Source organism: Macaca thibetana, chromosome 2 (genome assembly GCF_024542745.1).
Source record: "Macaca thibetana thibetana isolate TM-01 chromosome 2, ASM2454274v1, whole genome shotgun sequence".
Taxonomy (NCBI): Eukaryota; Metazoa; Chordata; class Mammalia; order Primates; family Cercopithecidae; genus Macaca; species Macaca thibetana.
This window is the reverse complement of record NC_065579.1, coordinates 28,859,167-28,873,827: the sequence shown is the minus strand read 5'-3', so window position 1 is coordinate 28,873,827 and position 14,661 is coordinate 28,859,167. Positions and strand designations below refer to the sequence as shown.

Here is a 14,661-nt window from a genome sequence, read left to right as displayed (position 1 = left end):
GATCAATGTTTATGTTCTTCTCTCTTTTTTATTTTCATCTTTTATACCTTCCCATTCCTACCCCCTTCTCTTTGGGCTTAAGAAGTTAACAATAAACAGTCCATCTTCATTTGAAGGGGAAAGTGGTGCTCTATATTAGATCAGACTCAGTGACCTGGATGTTTACCAATCATGAGATTCTCTCTGAAGATTCATGAAAGCTTTCTGCTAAGAAAGCATTTAGAGAAATAGTCAACTACCTCGTGTATAAGTACATTTATATCTTACTGTTTACCGTCACTTTCAAACTGAATATATATACAAAAATGACCTAGAAACAAGCAGAGAAAAGCCGTGTGGCATTTAGATGCATATCGCATATGCATAATTGATTTCTTAAAAGGTTAAATACCCTTAGCATATGTGTGGATAGTGATACACCCATGATGAGCCCGTAAGTATTATGGCAGTGGCTTTGTTTTATGTAATTCTAAAGTAAATGTCATGTTTCTTCTTTAGGGATTCCAGGACTGGGATTCAGAAAAGCATATGTTTCCAGGTAGATAGCTGGGCAAGACAGGCTACTTTCCCAAATGTAAGGACCATTCATGTAGCTGGTACACTGAGCTTTATGAAGCTCAGGCTGCCACTAAATTCTCTTTAGAATTGAAATGCAATTACATATCGAGGACAAGTGCTAAATATAAACAGAAAAGACCAAATACATGCCTTTATTTTTTCCTTTGTTTTTGCAGTATATTTGTGGAAAGAATTAACCACCTCAAAGACACTACTACAATCCTTAATTGAAACACACAGATCAGTCAACTTGGTGAATCCTTCAGCATCTTTTGTCAAAAGTTTGTTGCAGCTCTGAAGGACTGGTCTTTTCTTATATTCATAAACAATTATAAAGATGCTAAGGAAATTAATAAATGAAGCAAGTAACTAAGAAGTATACCAAATGAAGTATCATTAAATATGTCCTGAATATTTAAAAATAGGCACTATGTTGCATGAGGATACATAAGTAAGGGGTGAAAACTACATAAATGTGAGTGATTATTACAAAAATTCAAATTATGAGCTTCTTCTTTGGGGAAGGAAGGAAATACAATTCGTATGGTATACACAGGGGTTTTCACTGCATGCATGATCTACATGTATTTATTATTGTTTAATAATATTACACAATCTTTACGGGGTATCCCATATTTCCTAATTTTTTAAAGTGGCAAAGGCAAGCTGGGTATGGTGTCTCATGCCTGTAAACCAGCAAGGCCAAGGTGAGTGAATCACTTGAGCTCAGGATACAAGACCAAGCTGGGCAACATGACAAAACTCCATCTCTACAAAAATTAGCCAGGTGTGAATTTTTAATGTATAATCTGTATAGAGAAGAATCTGTGTGGTAGTGTGTGCCTTTAATCCCAGCTACTCTAGTGGTTGAGGTGGGAGGATCGATCAATCAATTGAGGCTACAGCGAGCTGTGATTGTGTTACTGCACTCCAACCTTTCTTTCAAAAAAAGAAAAATAGAAAAGACAAAATGACAAAGCATAGTGAAGAGAATGCAAAAATTAAGCTGGTAAAAAATCCAATGTAATATAATTATAATAATAAAAGTAAATATATGAATCTTAGGTTGAAGAATGTATTTTTCTATTATACTTAAAAAAAACTTGATATATGCCATGTGCAAGATACAACTAAAACATAAGTCCCTGAAAATAGGAATATAGGAAAAGATATGCTAGACAAATACTAACAAAGAAAGCTATTGTATAGTTTAAGAACTAGACTTTAGGATAAAATGCAATGTTTATTCCGCCTGCAATTCTTGTCTCCTTATTCATTCTCTGAACCTACTTCATCCAAGCATCTGCTTCTAACATTCTAGGACTTATGATAGGCCATCTTGATCTATTTTTGTCTTATTCCAACCTAATCATTTCAAAGCCCAAGATGTTTGATCTCTCAACTCTAGTAGTACCTATTATTTGTGTACCACTGATTTGGTACTTATATGATGTGTTTTAGTGTTATTTATGTACATGCATTTCTTTAATTAAATTACAATGTCTTAGAGCTAGAGATCATGCTTATTCTTCTTTAAACACCTCACCCCAGGACTTGCCATCTGGTAAAATTGTGTTACCTAGTATTATCGTATAATAGAAAGTTAATAAACATGTCAGCAGTCAACTGAAAAATGGCTTCTGAAAGTGCATTAAAAGCTTTTTTTAAGATGTTTAGTACTTTGTCAATGCTATGTATTTACATTTTCTAAGTAATCTTCCAGCCAAAATTTCAAAATGGAGTTGAGGAGAGACACACACTATTGTTAAAGGGACCCAAAGCTGTGCCAAGTTGATGAGACTGAGACTACAACCCCCAGTAGGAGGGTACCCCCCTCTGGAGACTCCCACAGGTTTATGACTATGTGATTGTTAAGGACTGGGACCACATCTAATGAACTTTTTACATCCACATCTGAAACAAAGTCCAACATACAATGTATAGTCAATAAGTGATTCAGCAACGTGTGAAAGAATTAATTATGAGTCTAGGGTAATGTAATTCACTCCTGTGGCTTCAAAACAATGTATAATGGGAGTTTCTCAGTGTGTGTCTCTAGCTCATGCTTTCAGAGGGAGAGAGTGGCTGGGAAGGCAGAAAAGCCAGCTGGGTGGAGGCGGGATGCTGATGCTTACACTACAGTTGGTACTCTGGGGTTAGGCGCTGATTGGAGCAAAGCTGAGTAGAGTGGATTTGGTTTTGCCAGCCGATGGTGGACCATGTTTGGAAACAAACAACAAAAGCTTAAAAGGAAATGGAGAAACAAATGGAGAAGATTTTCAGTGCTTCTCCTGCTGGCCATCAAGAAGTAGCTGGAGTACCTTCTTTCGCATGGCAGGAAAGATAGTCTGTCCGCTGCAAACCTCGTTTAAACTTACTGTTTTGTGAATGGGCAATATATAAAGCATGTGGGATGAAATTCAAAAGGTACAGTAGGGTGTATGGGAAAAATAAGTGTTTTCCTACCTCTGCCTATAGTTACTCTCTCTAGAGACAACACAATTACCAGATTCCATTTATTTTTAGGTATACAAAAACATTTCATGTTTGGTATGCATACACATATGCATATATATATATTTATTTCAGATAAATAGCTCATATAATAACATACTATACTGAATCTTGCTTTTTAACAAATTAACAGCTTATACTGTAGTTTTTCCATTTTTATCTTTATCTTCAAAATCCCAGTCTCTAACACTGTTGGTATACCAGTGTCCAACATTTGTTTCATGTATGAATGATTAATTTGATAATAGTATCTAATTCATTCATAGTGACCCTAAAAGTCACCCACCAACACATTTTATGAATGCCTTATCTTAAACCCCATCTCCAATATGCATCTTTTCTTTTCTCCCTGTTGACATTATATTCAAATTAAATCTCAAAAAATTTATCCCATGGAAACCTTCTCTGAATATTGACTGTCTCTCCCCCAGGAGTTATTTCTAAGCACTTAATATTACTTAATAGTTTACTATTTTGATTGTCCTCTAAGTCTTTTGTGTTAATATTATAACCATAAATATGTGAATAGCACTCTTTTTTTTTTTTCTTTTTGAGATCGAGTTTCGCTCTTGTTGCCCAGGCTGGAGTGCAGTGGCACAATGTTGACTCACTGCAACCTTCACCTTCCGGTTTCAAGCAATTCTCCTGTCTCAGCCTCCCGAGTATCTGGGATTACAGGGGCCCACGACCACGCTCGGCTAATTTTTGTATTTTTAGTAGAGATGGGGTTTCACCATGTTGGCCAGGCTGGTTTTGAACTCCTGACCTCGTGATCCACCTACCTCGGCCTCCCAAAGTGCTGGAATTACAGGTGTGAGCCACCACGTCTAGCCTGAATAGCACTCTTAACAATAATTTTTTATTAAGTAGTTGTTTGTGCCAGACACTTCACTAAGCACATAATATGCATGATCTCATTAATTCCTACAACTCACCTATGAAGTAAATAACATTATTATTATTGTAGCATACCGGTCATTGCCCTGCCAATGTCACCTTGACTCACTTGGAGATCGTATCCAGACCATTTCCTTATATGCCACTGTTTTCTGGCATCTTTCTGCCAGAGTGATCTTTGGAGAGTGCACTTAGCTCAAGTGGGTAGGTCAGAAGTGCCAACATATTGACATCCCAGGAGTGAACTTTAACCAATTATGTGTGGACATTAGTGGGTAAATACTTCTGCTTTCTCTTCCCTTTGTGTGACAACCTTTAGTTGTACTCCTCACAATTATTTCAGGACCCATATATTTTGCCTACAGCAGTGAACCCCTTTTTAACTTACTCTTTATTTTCTTTCATCTCTTCCCTATCTCAATTTACTACTTGCTTTCTTCCTGGAATCACCTCCCAAATAAACTAATTATGCTCAAATCTTAGTCTCAGGATTTGCTTTTGGGGAAAGCAGATCTAAGGAAATTGAGGTTTAGAGTTCTTGAGTAACTTTTTCAAGTTCACCTATACATTACATGGCAGATTCAGTATATGAAGCCAGAAGCCATGATCAAAAGCATCATCCCTTACTGCCAACTAGATGGTAGGTGCCACAAAGCAGACCAGTGAACACGTATGTTTCTTCCACAGTGTGTTTCAAAATGCAAGCCTAAGTCAGAACTTAATGCATGCTTCTGCTGGTCAAGTCCATTTTATGTTTTGGAGTTTCTCTTTTCCACTGCTGCACATCAGAACGTGCCTTTTGGCAGTTAGCTAAACACATATGCTGGTCATTTATATAGGAATTGTGTATAAATTCTCATACTTATCTAGTTGCTGAGTATCTTCTCCTTGTTTTTCTATAGATAGCAACTTCATCCTCGCCAATGCCCAGGTGGCTAAGGGTTTCCCTATAGTCTACTGTTCCGATGGCTTCTGCGAGCTTGCTGGATTTGCCCGAACTGAAGTCATGCAGAAGAGTTGTAGCTGCAAGTTCTTATTTGGGGTTGAAACCAATGAGCAACTGATGCTTCAAATAGAAAAGTCACTGGAGGAGAAAACAGAATTCAAAGGAGAAATTATGTTCTACAAGAAAAATGGTGAGTTGGCTTTCTTTGGTGCTCACTGGAGAGTAGTTTGAAAGGCTGTCTTCTTTCAACCTAGTAATTGCTCCACAACTCCATTAAGGCTTAATGGCATTTCATATACATGCAGCCTGTTATAGAAGTTTCACAAATGACTTGGATGATAGCCTTGTTTTTACCATTAGTAGCATAAACTGCCTAGAAATTTTGAATTAGAATTATAACTATTCAATGTCAATGAATAGTTAACATATATTAACTGAGTTAATATATGTTAAAGTATGTTACTATTATATTTTGGTAATTCTTAAAATATATGTTCTGTATAATAGTTGTTTGTGTATTAACAACTTTTATCCAGGAGTTTTTCCCAAATTTTATGCCTTAAAGAGCTACATCTCAATTCCAGTCATTAAACACAGAGATCTGCGTGTTCCCTGCAAAAAAGGAAGTCAGTTAAAAAAAAAAAATCGGCATATGCATTTTCTTTTCCAGTTACCTAGCCACAGAGTCTTTCTCACTATTCTCTTAAATTCTAAACACAAAACAGGAGACACATAGCATCTCATGTTGGAGTAAATTTTCCTGGGCTTCAAACTGCCCCTGGGAAATACTAGGTATTTTCTTGTGGCTGCAGTTTTGTGACTCTCTTTTAAATGAAAGAGGATCTAGGGGTGTGTAAAGTGTCCGCAGTCCTTGGGTTCTATGTAGGAATACATATCATTAGCAAATGGGCCCTGGTACTTCAGGTAAATTAAAGAGAGAGAAATGGGAGAAATGCTAGATCAAAAATTAGAGCAAACTAATATTTTATCAGTATCCAAAATTCTCATTTTTTCTTTAATAGCTTTCCTTTTCCCTTGTAGTAACATAATCCTCTGAGTTTTAGCTAGTGCATGGCTACCAAACTAGAAAAAATATTTCCCAGTCTTATTTGTAATTAGGTTGTGCTTGTGACTAAGTTTTAGGCCAAGATATATGAGAAGGAATATTTTGTGCAATCTCTGGGTAAAACATCTGAAAGGGAAATTGTTTGTTCTCTAATTTATCTCCTTTCCCTTTCCCATGGTATGGACAGAACTGTGCCCTAGAAAGTACATATATTGAAGTCATAACCCCCAAATGATTGTATTTGGAGATAGGGCCTTTAAAAAGATAATTAGTGTTAAATGAGGCCCTCAGGGTGGGGACCTAATCCAATATGACTAGAGTCCTCATGGGAAGCAGAAGAGGCACTGAGGGTGTGCACACACAAAAGAAAGACCACATGAAAATGCAGCAGGAAGGCAGCTGTCTGCAAGCCAAGAAGAGAGGCCTTAGGAGAAACCAAACCTGTCAGCCCTGTGATCTTGGACATCAAGCTTCCAGAGCTGCGATAAAATAAATTTCTATTGTTTAAGCTACCTAGTCCATGTTATTTTCTTATGGCAGCCCAAGCAAACTAATATGCATATGTTAAAAAGTTAGGACAGCTTAAGAAACTTTTGGGCTGAGACAATGGAGTTTTCTAGATACAGGATCATGTCATGTGCAAACAGAGGCAGGTTGATATCCTTTTTTCCTATTTGAATACCCTGTATTTCTTTCTCTTGCCTGATTGCCCTGGCCAGAACTTCCAAAATTATGTTGAATGGGAGTGGTAAGAGAGGGCATCCTTGTCTTTTGCTGGTTTTCAAGAGGAATGCTTCACTGATAGGTGCAGCAAACCACCATGGCACACGTTTACCTATGTAACAAACCTGCACATCCTGCACATGTATCCTGGAACTTAAAATGAAATAAACTTAAATTAAAAGAAGAAAAGGAATTGCATATTTGAAATAGAAACAATAATGCCTAAGATGTTGCTAAAGTTTATTTACTGGCTCTAAAAAAAAAAGATAGTTCCACCTTTTATTCATTATAACAATATTACAATAATGTTTACTCCTTCCCTTCAAAATAAAAAGTTAAGACAAGGCTGGAAAGCCAGTTTCAACCATTTGACAAGGACAATAACATAATGAAATGCAGAGCAACAAGACAGAAGGAACCTGGGTATGTTTACAGATCCACTTTCCGCTCCAGACAACAAAATTTCTATCTTGTTTTGTTGCATTTCTATCTTGTTTGAGTCACTTATTTTGGGGTCTTTGTGTAACAATATTTAAATTAAACTCTAACTCAGGGTTTCTCAGACTTGCCACTGTTGATATTTTGGGCCAGTAATTCTTGTGGTAGAAGGCTGTCCTGTACAGTGTAGACACTTAGCACCGTCCCTGGCTTCTATATCTTACTCTCATTACTTTGAGGTATTGAGATCAATGTCAAGAAGAGCCTGCATATGGAAATTTCATCCCCTTTTGTAAGTTATTTTTCCTTGGAGGATATTCCCTGATGATGTGAATTTTGGATATACAGTAGTTATGAAGTATTGGAGACTATCTCTTTGGGACAGGATACCTCAATTCGTTGGCATTGGTAACACAGTTCAGACCATTGTGTCCTTCCCAGTGTCAATACATAAGGCCTATATAGCAAATATGATAAAACAAAAGGATTCCAGCTCTATGTAATTATACCATAATCATTGAAAGGAGGCCTGAGATAAAAGAAAATGGAGGATGTTGCTGAGAATGCAGACTGGCAGGGAGTGATAAAGCTGCCATCCGGTGGAACAAAGAGGAAAGGATTTCCTTTGTCTGAAATATCCGCTGACTGCAGACTTGTCCTTCTTAAGATAGGCGCCTTGTGTAGGTCACTCCAAATCTGTATGAGTATTTTCCTTTTTAAGCCACTTCACAATATCCAAATCTAGGTGTCAGGACCAAACAATGGAGACTTATAGGCTAGATAGGTAGAAAGTATGGCGTACAGGGTGGGAGCAAGAATTTCTTGAGCCCAGTTTTTTAATAAGATGTCTCTGCAACCTTAGACACACTTGAGTAGAAATCATTAAAGGCACCAATTCCCTTTAAGCTAGTCACCATGGGGAATTGTCTGACATTCTAAGAAAACTAATTGATCCAGTTACTAGACTGAAAATTGCCGTCTACCCTAGGCTAATCATACTGCATTATAACTATTTATATAAATTTCTGCCTGTAAATGCAGTTGTGAGCTTTTGAAGGCACATGTCTACATCCCCAGTGCCTAGAGCCTGGGGTTTCAGCGTTGTTCAGATGGTAGTTTCTTAGCAAATACTTGCTGAAGGGAATTGAAATTGATTATTAGCCTATGGGTACTTTAAAATATGTCTGGATTTCTGGTTTTAAAAAATATGCTTATGACTTAAAGTGTCCTCCTTCCTTTTTTCAAGGATCATTTGCTTTTAATATGCTTTAGAAAGCAGATGCTTATCTTATCCTACCCAGATACATTTTGACATTCTGTGATTGTGCTGCTTTGCCTATTTGTTCCTTAATGCTATGATTGCTCTCCTGACCTTACAGAAAAAGTGATAGGGAAAAGCTATCCAACACAATTTCTCCGTGCTTCAGAGCTATAAAACCACATAGTGGGAGATCATCTCTGGTTTTCCTTGTTCTTTCTTGTTATCCTTCAAGCTGAGAATGGACACGCTGAGATGTCATGTCCTATTTGTTTTCTTCCTCACTCTAGCTTGTTGGCAGAACTTTAATATCAACGAATTGTGTCTTCTCTAATAGCATGAAAGACCGTCATGATTGGACCTACCAGCCTTAGCTTTTATGTGTTTATCTTAACATATCTATCCTCTCTACAGAAAGCTTATTTTTTCCAACCTATTTGCATATTAGTAGGTCCAATATCATCAGTTTCCTGGAAAGAAAAATGTAGAGAACAAAGATTTAAGGTTGTTCTTAGGATAATATTGCCAATTTTGCAAAAAATATTATTGTGGTATATTAGTTTGTTAGGATTACCATTAAAAAGTACCACAAACTGAGTGACTTAAACAACAGAAATCTGTTATCTCATAGTTCTGGAAGCTAGTAGCCCATCTAGATGTTAGCTGGGTTGGTTTCTTCTGAGGGATATGAGGAAGAATCTGTCCCATGCCTCTCACTTCACTGCTGGTGCCTTGCTGGAAACCTTTCATGATCCTCGGCCTGTAGAGTGTCACCCAGATCTCTGCCTTCACCTTTACATACAGGTCTCCCTATGTGATGGTCTGTGTCTACATTCTCCCTTTTAAATGAGGACATCAGTCACATTGGATTTGGTCCTACTCTAGTGACCTCCTTTTAACTTACCTCTGTAAAGACCCTATCATCAAAAAGGTCCCATTTTGAGGTACTGGGGATTAGACTGCAACATATCTTTTGGGGAAGACAAAAATCAACCTAAAACGTCTAGTTACATTTATATTGAATAGATTAGGAATTAAGTCATTTGCCCAAGATTACAAACTAGTAAATAAAAAAACCCAAATGCATAAACATTCTTGCTTGACTTCAATGTCCTTGCTCTTAAGCCACTGATTCTCTGTGGAGGTGGAGATGCTGCCATCTCCCAGGGGAAGTCTGCAAATCTCTGCAGGTTTTTGACTCAGTAATTAGGAGAATGCTTTTGTCATTTATTGGGCAAGATTGAGTTGCTAAATATACTGTAATGTGTAGAATGATCTTGCAATTGAAGAATTGTCCAGTTTCTTGCATAACTGTCTAATGCCCAGTCAGACTTTCCAGGAGGTGAAACACTGGTTTCTAATTACCTGAATCCTGAACTTAACATACAGAGTACTTTTTGAAAGGATTTATTTCCCACTGAATTTTCAAGAATAAAACCATAGTGTAAGTGAGTGAAGACTGAACTTTATCACGTTCAGAATTTCACCATGTAAGAAAATCTTATTAGTGGCTCACAACACTTGTTGGTCTGATGAAGCACATATTCAGGTGTTCTGCACTCAGAGGCATAGCATTTGCAGTGATTCTACATACTGGTCCAATTATGCAACTGTTTTATTATATCTTCTGCTCTAGTTGGTCATACCTGAGCATTTCTTGTTGAGATATATATTATCAGAGTAAATGACTTCATTTTTATTTTCTGTTTCTCTCTCTCTCTCTCTCTCTCTCTCTCTCTGTGTGTGTGTGTGTGTATATATATCTGAAAATAATGTGTGTAGGTAGGCAAGTTTTATTATGATGATTTTTATTTCTAGATAGTAAAAAGGGAAATACAGCTATCTAAAAGAGAATCTTAGGTTTTGGTAAGGTTGTGGATAACTCTTTACTCACAAACGCTTTCATTCTCACGTCACCATCAAGGTTTGCCATTTCTGTGTGTATACCTCCTGAGCTATTACTTATTTGATGTTTGTCTTTATTCTGATTCACTGTTTTATTTTACTTAAATAAATTGTAAGCAAAAGAAAACTAAGCCACTACCCTGAATGCAAAACCAGGATCACTAATTTCAAATAGAAGGCAAACATAAATAAATATTAAATAAAACATTGTTTTTAAGCTTTTTAAAATCAGAAAAGTAAAAAGTATACTGGAAATCCAAGTAATAATAGACCTAATCAATTTTATTATGCCAACCAGCATGTATGTTATTTTATTTAATTTTCCCAGTAACCCTTCAAATAAATATGGGTTATTTCCCATTTACAGATGAGGAAACTCTGATGTAGAAAATGACTTAAACACAGGTCTAAATGTTATGTCATGAACAGGTCCCAATTTGTTGCCCCAGTCATTGTTCCTTATTTTATTTACAGATTGATTTATTTATAAATTGATGCGCTTCAATTTATTTATTTTTACATTTTAAAATTTAATTATCTGAGGACATAGTAAAATGCCCCAAAAAGCCCATTCTTTTTAACATGTTAGATTTTCAATTGCGATATGGATATATGGATACATACACATATATATAGTACATATATATACGCCTATATGTATGTGTGTTTACACATGCATACGCAAACACACACACACTTGTTAAAACAAAACCAATTCTTTTATAATTAACTGCCTTTTTTTAAAGGGAGAATATTTCCAAAGAGGGAACCTCTGTTTACAAGCAAATTTCAAGCTGAACTAAGCTGTTGAATAAACAAAAACTGGTGTATGGAAATAGGGAGGGCTGAAGAGGCTTCTTTAGCATTGGGATGGGTAGAGGAAAAGAAGGAGGAATCGCGACAGATAGTAACAGGAGAAAAGGGGAGCGAGCAAGGGAAATAAATGGGGAAACATCTGGTGATCTGGTGGTATTTTATCCACCAACATGTCTAAAGGTAAGTTTTATATGCTAGCTGCATATTTTAGCTTCAAATACACATTTTAACTAATATGTACATATTCGAATGTAAGATATTTATGTTTTCCACTTAAAATAATCTTGTGTACCACCAGAAGTATTAATACTGCTCTTTGGGCAACACGCTGTGTTCACACAAGTGTACACATAAGCTGTCTGAATCGGGTATATTCATAGTCAGTCTTACGATTTCAAATCGTGATAAAAGTGAAAAGGAAGCAAATTTCTTCATGACCTCCCTCTTTTACAATGAGCTATTCACGACAGACAATTACAGTAAGAAACATTACTTACTTAAAAAAATTATTGTGTATATTTTATATAGATATATATGACACTATAGGATATGTGTATATATAGTAAAATGGTTACTGGGTGGAACAGATTAACATATCTATTATCTCACATAGTTATCCACTTCCACCCCTGTGGCAAGAGCAGCTATAATCTACTCATTTATCAAAAATCCCAAGTACAACACACTATTATTAACTATAGTCTTCTTGTTGTACATTAGATCTTTCAACTTGTTCATACTGCATATTTGCTGTTTTCTATCGTTTGAACTGCATCCCCCCAAATTCTTCTCCCCACCCCAATGGTAACCACTGTTTTATTCTTTGTCTTTATGTGTTTGATCTGTTTTTCACCTTATGATTCCATATATAAGTGAGATAATACAAGTTTTCTTTCTGTGTCTGGCTTATTTCTCTTAGTATCATATTCTCCAAGTCACATCTGTGTTGTGACAAATGGCAGGATGTCCTCCTTTTTTAAGGCTGAATAATATTCGTGTGTGTGTGTGTGTGTGTGTATGTATATATTTCTGGGTCATATGGCAATTCTATTTTTAATTTATTTAGGAACACCCATACTGTTTTTCATAATGGCTTCACCAGTCTACATTCCTGCCAACAGTTTGCAAGGGTTCCCTTTTCTCTATACCCCTGCCAACACTTGTTATCCTGTCTTTTTGATAGTAACCGTCCTAATGGTGTGAGATGATATTGCATAGTGCTTTTAATTTGCATTTCTCTGATGATTAGTGATGTGGAACACCATTTTATATATCTATTGGTCATTTTTATGTCACCTTTGGAGAAGTATTTATTCAAGTCCTTTGCTTATTTTTTATTTGCGTTATATGTTTTCTTGACATTAAGTTGTACATGTTCTTTATCAATCTTGGATATTGACCTCTTATCCGATGTATGGTTTGCAATTCTTTTTTTCTCAATTTGTAGGTTACCTTTTCATTTTGTTGACTGTTTCCCTTGCTATGCAGAAGGTTTTTAGTTTGACGTAGTCCTGTTTATTTAATTTTTGCTTTTATAGACTGAACTTTTGGTGTGAGATTCAAGAAATCATTGCCAAGACCAATGTCTTGGAGAGGAGCTTTTCCTCCTCCATGTTTTCTTCTAAGTGTTTTATGGTTTCAGGTCTTATATTTAGTTTTTTTATTGATTTTGAGTTGAATTTTGTGTATAGTATATGATATGGATCCAATTTTATTCTTTGGAATGTGGAAGTCCAGTTTTTTTTTTCCCCAGTACCATTTATTGAAGAGATTTCCTTATCCTGTTGTGTCTTTTTGACGTCCTTGTCAAAATTAGGTTCACTGTATATGTTTGGATTTATATCTGGACTTTTATTCTGTCTCCCTGTTCTTTGTCTGTTTTTAATGCCTGCACTATTACTTTTTTATTACTATAGCTTTATAATATAATTTTAAATCAGGAAGTCAGATGCTTGCAACCTTTTTTTTTTTCTTTAATCAGAATTATTTTGACGATTTTGGATCTTTGGTGGTTCCATATGAATTTTAGGATTATTTTCTGTCTGTGAATTGTCATTGAGATTTTAATAGGAATTGCATTGAATCTATATATTGTGTTGGGTAGTGTGGACATTTTAACAATATTAATTCTTCCAATCCATGAGCATGGACTATCTTTCCATTATTTGTCTCCTCTTCAGTGTCTTTCATCAGTGTTGTATAGCTTTCAGTGTAGATATCTTTCTCATCCATTATTTTGCTTCTAACACTAAGAAGATATTCTTAATGAGTTCTTTTACACTTAATTATTCAATATGACTCTGGAAGATTTTTAGAATATTTGATTATGTCATCTAGTTATTTCAGAATTGGAACTCAAAATAGTAAAAGAGACAATGATTTGGGTTGTAAAATTTCAGAGTATTGCCAAAATAACAATTTTAAATTTGAAGCACATGTGACTTCCCCACTTGGCTGTTAAGTAGTGGGTTCATAGCCTAGAATATGGAATGTTTTCAGGTAACTACAAATTTCAGAGCAAAAGATGTCATGCCCACCCATTTAATAAATGAACAACAGCAAGAATGTACTTTTAAATAGAATGTGTTGTATCCAAATGAATGTTTTTGTGAATATCAGAGTTCCCAGCATGGACAACACTTGTAGTTGCTTTAGAATTTCACCACGTCTAAAGAACCAAGAATTAATTTTATCAAGAGCTAGAGAAACCAGGCTTGAGATCACACAAAATAAAAAGATAGTTTATTCTAAGATTGAGTGAGACCTGGGGAGAAAGGAAAGATCATTCTGAGCAAACAAAATTATCTTCTCACCTAGCCCTCCCATTGATTCAAACCAGAGTCTAAGACGAGAGAAAGGCAATACAACAGCACAAGTGCAATATTTTTTTATAAAGTTCTCCTCAGGCTGTTGAGAATCTTAAAGTCATTAGCACCGTGGGCATTAGGCTTATATAAATGGTAGCCTTGGCAGCAACTGAATCCATCCAAGTGAGCCTGGAGGACAGTATAAAACTTAGATTCTTACTTCTTTGGAAGCCAAAAGGAGTGGATTATAAGGACATTTCCTCTGAGTGTTAGAAGTATTTGTGAAGAGCCCCAAGGAGACTTGGTTTCCTGAATGTGAGACCTTGTAATATTTTTCCTGTGTAATATATATGACCATATTTTTACTCACTGGGTTGTAGAGTCAAGGAAACTCAAAATAGTTTTTCTGGTGTTCCAGTTATGACAAACTACATTAGGACCTAGCAACTTAACAATAACTATATCCTACAATTTTGTGGGTCAGGAATTTAAGTTGGCCATGGGTGGCTAATTCTCCTTCCATGTGGAGTTAGCAGAGGTTGGAATTTGGTGGTGTTCAGTGGGGAAATGCATCTGTTTGGAAGGTATAAGATGGCTTCATTCATGTATGGCATCTTGAAAGGCTGAGATCAGTTGAGACCATGAACCAAAGTGCCTACCCATGTCCTCTTCCGCATGGTGGGTTTGGGTAGTCACTAGTCTGGTAGTCTAGTGTTTCATGAACCAGGCAGAA

The 14,661-nt window shown here is 36.1% G+C and overlaps 1 protein-coding gene across 2 annotated transcripts in view; it reads left to right on the top strand.

Annotated features, from left to right (window-relative positions):
* The window catches only part of KCNH8 (potassium voltage-gated channel subfamily H member 8), a 381,516-nt gene that overhangs the window by 105,783 nt on the left and 261,072 nt on the right, over positions 1 to 14,661 (top strand). For both annotated transcript variants that reach the window (XM_050777427.1, XM_050777425.1), the window contains one exon: positions 4,872 to 5,105. In XM_050777427.1, the coding sequence (XP_050633384.1) occupies positions 4,872 to 5,105 (234 nt within the window). The remainder of the gene's footprint in view (positions 1 to 4,871; positions 5,106 to 14,661) is intronic.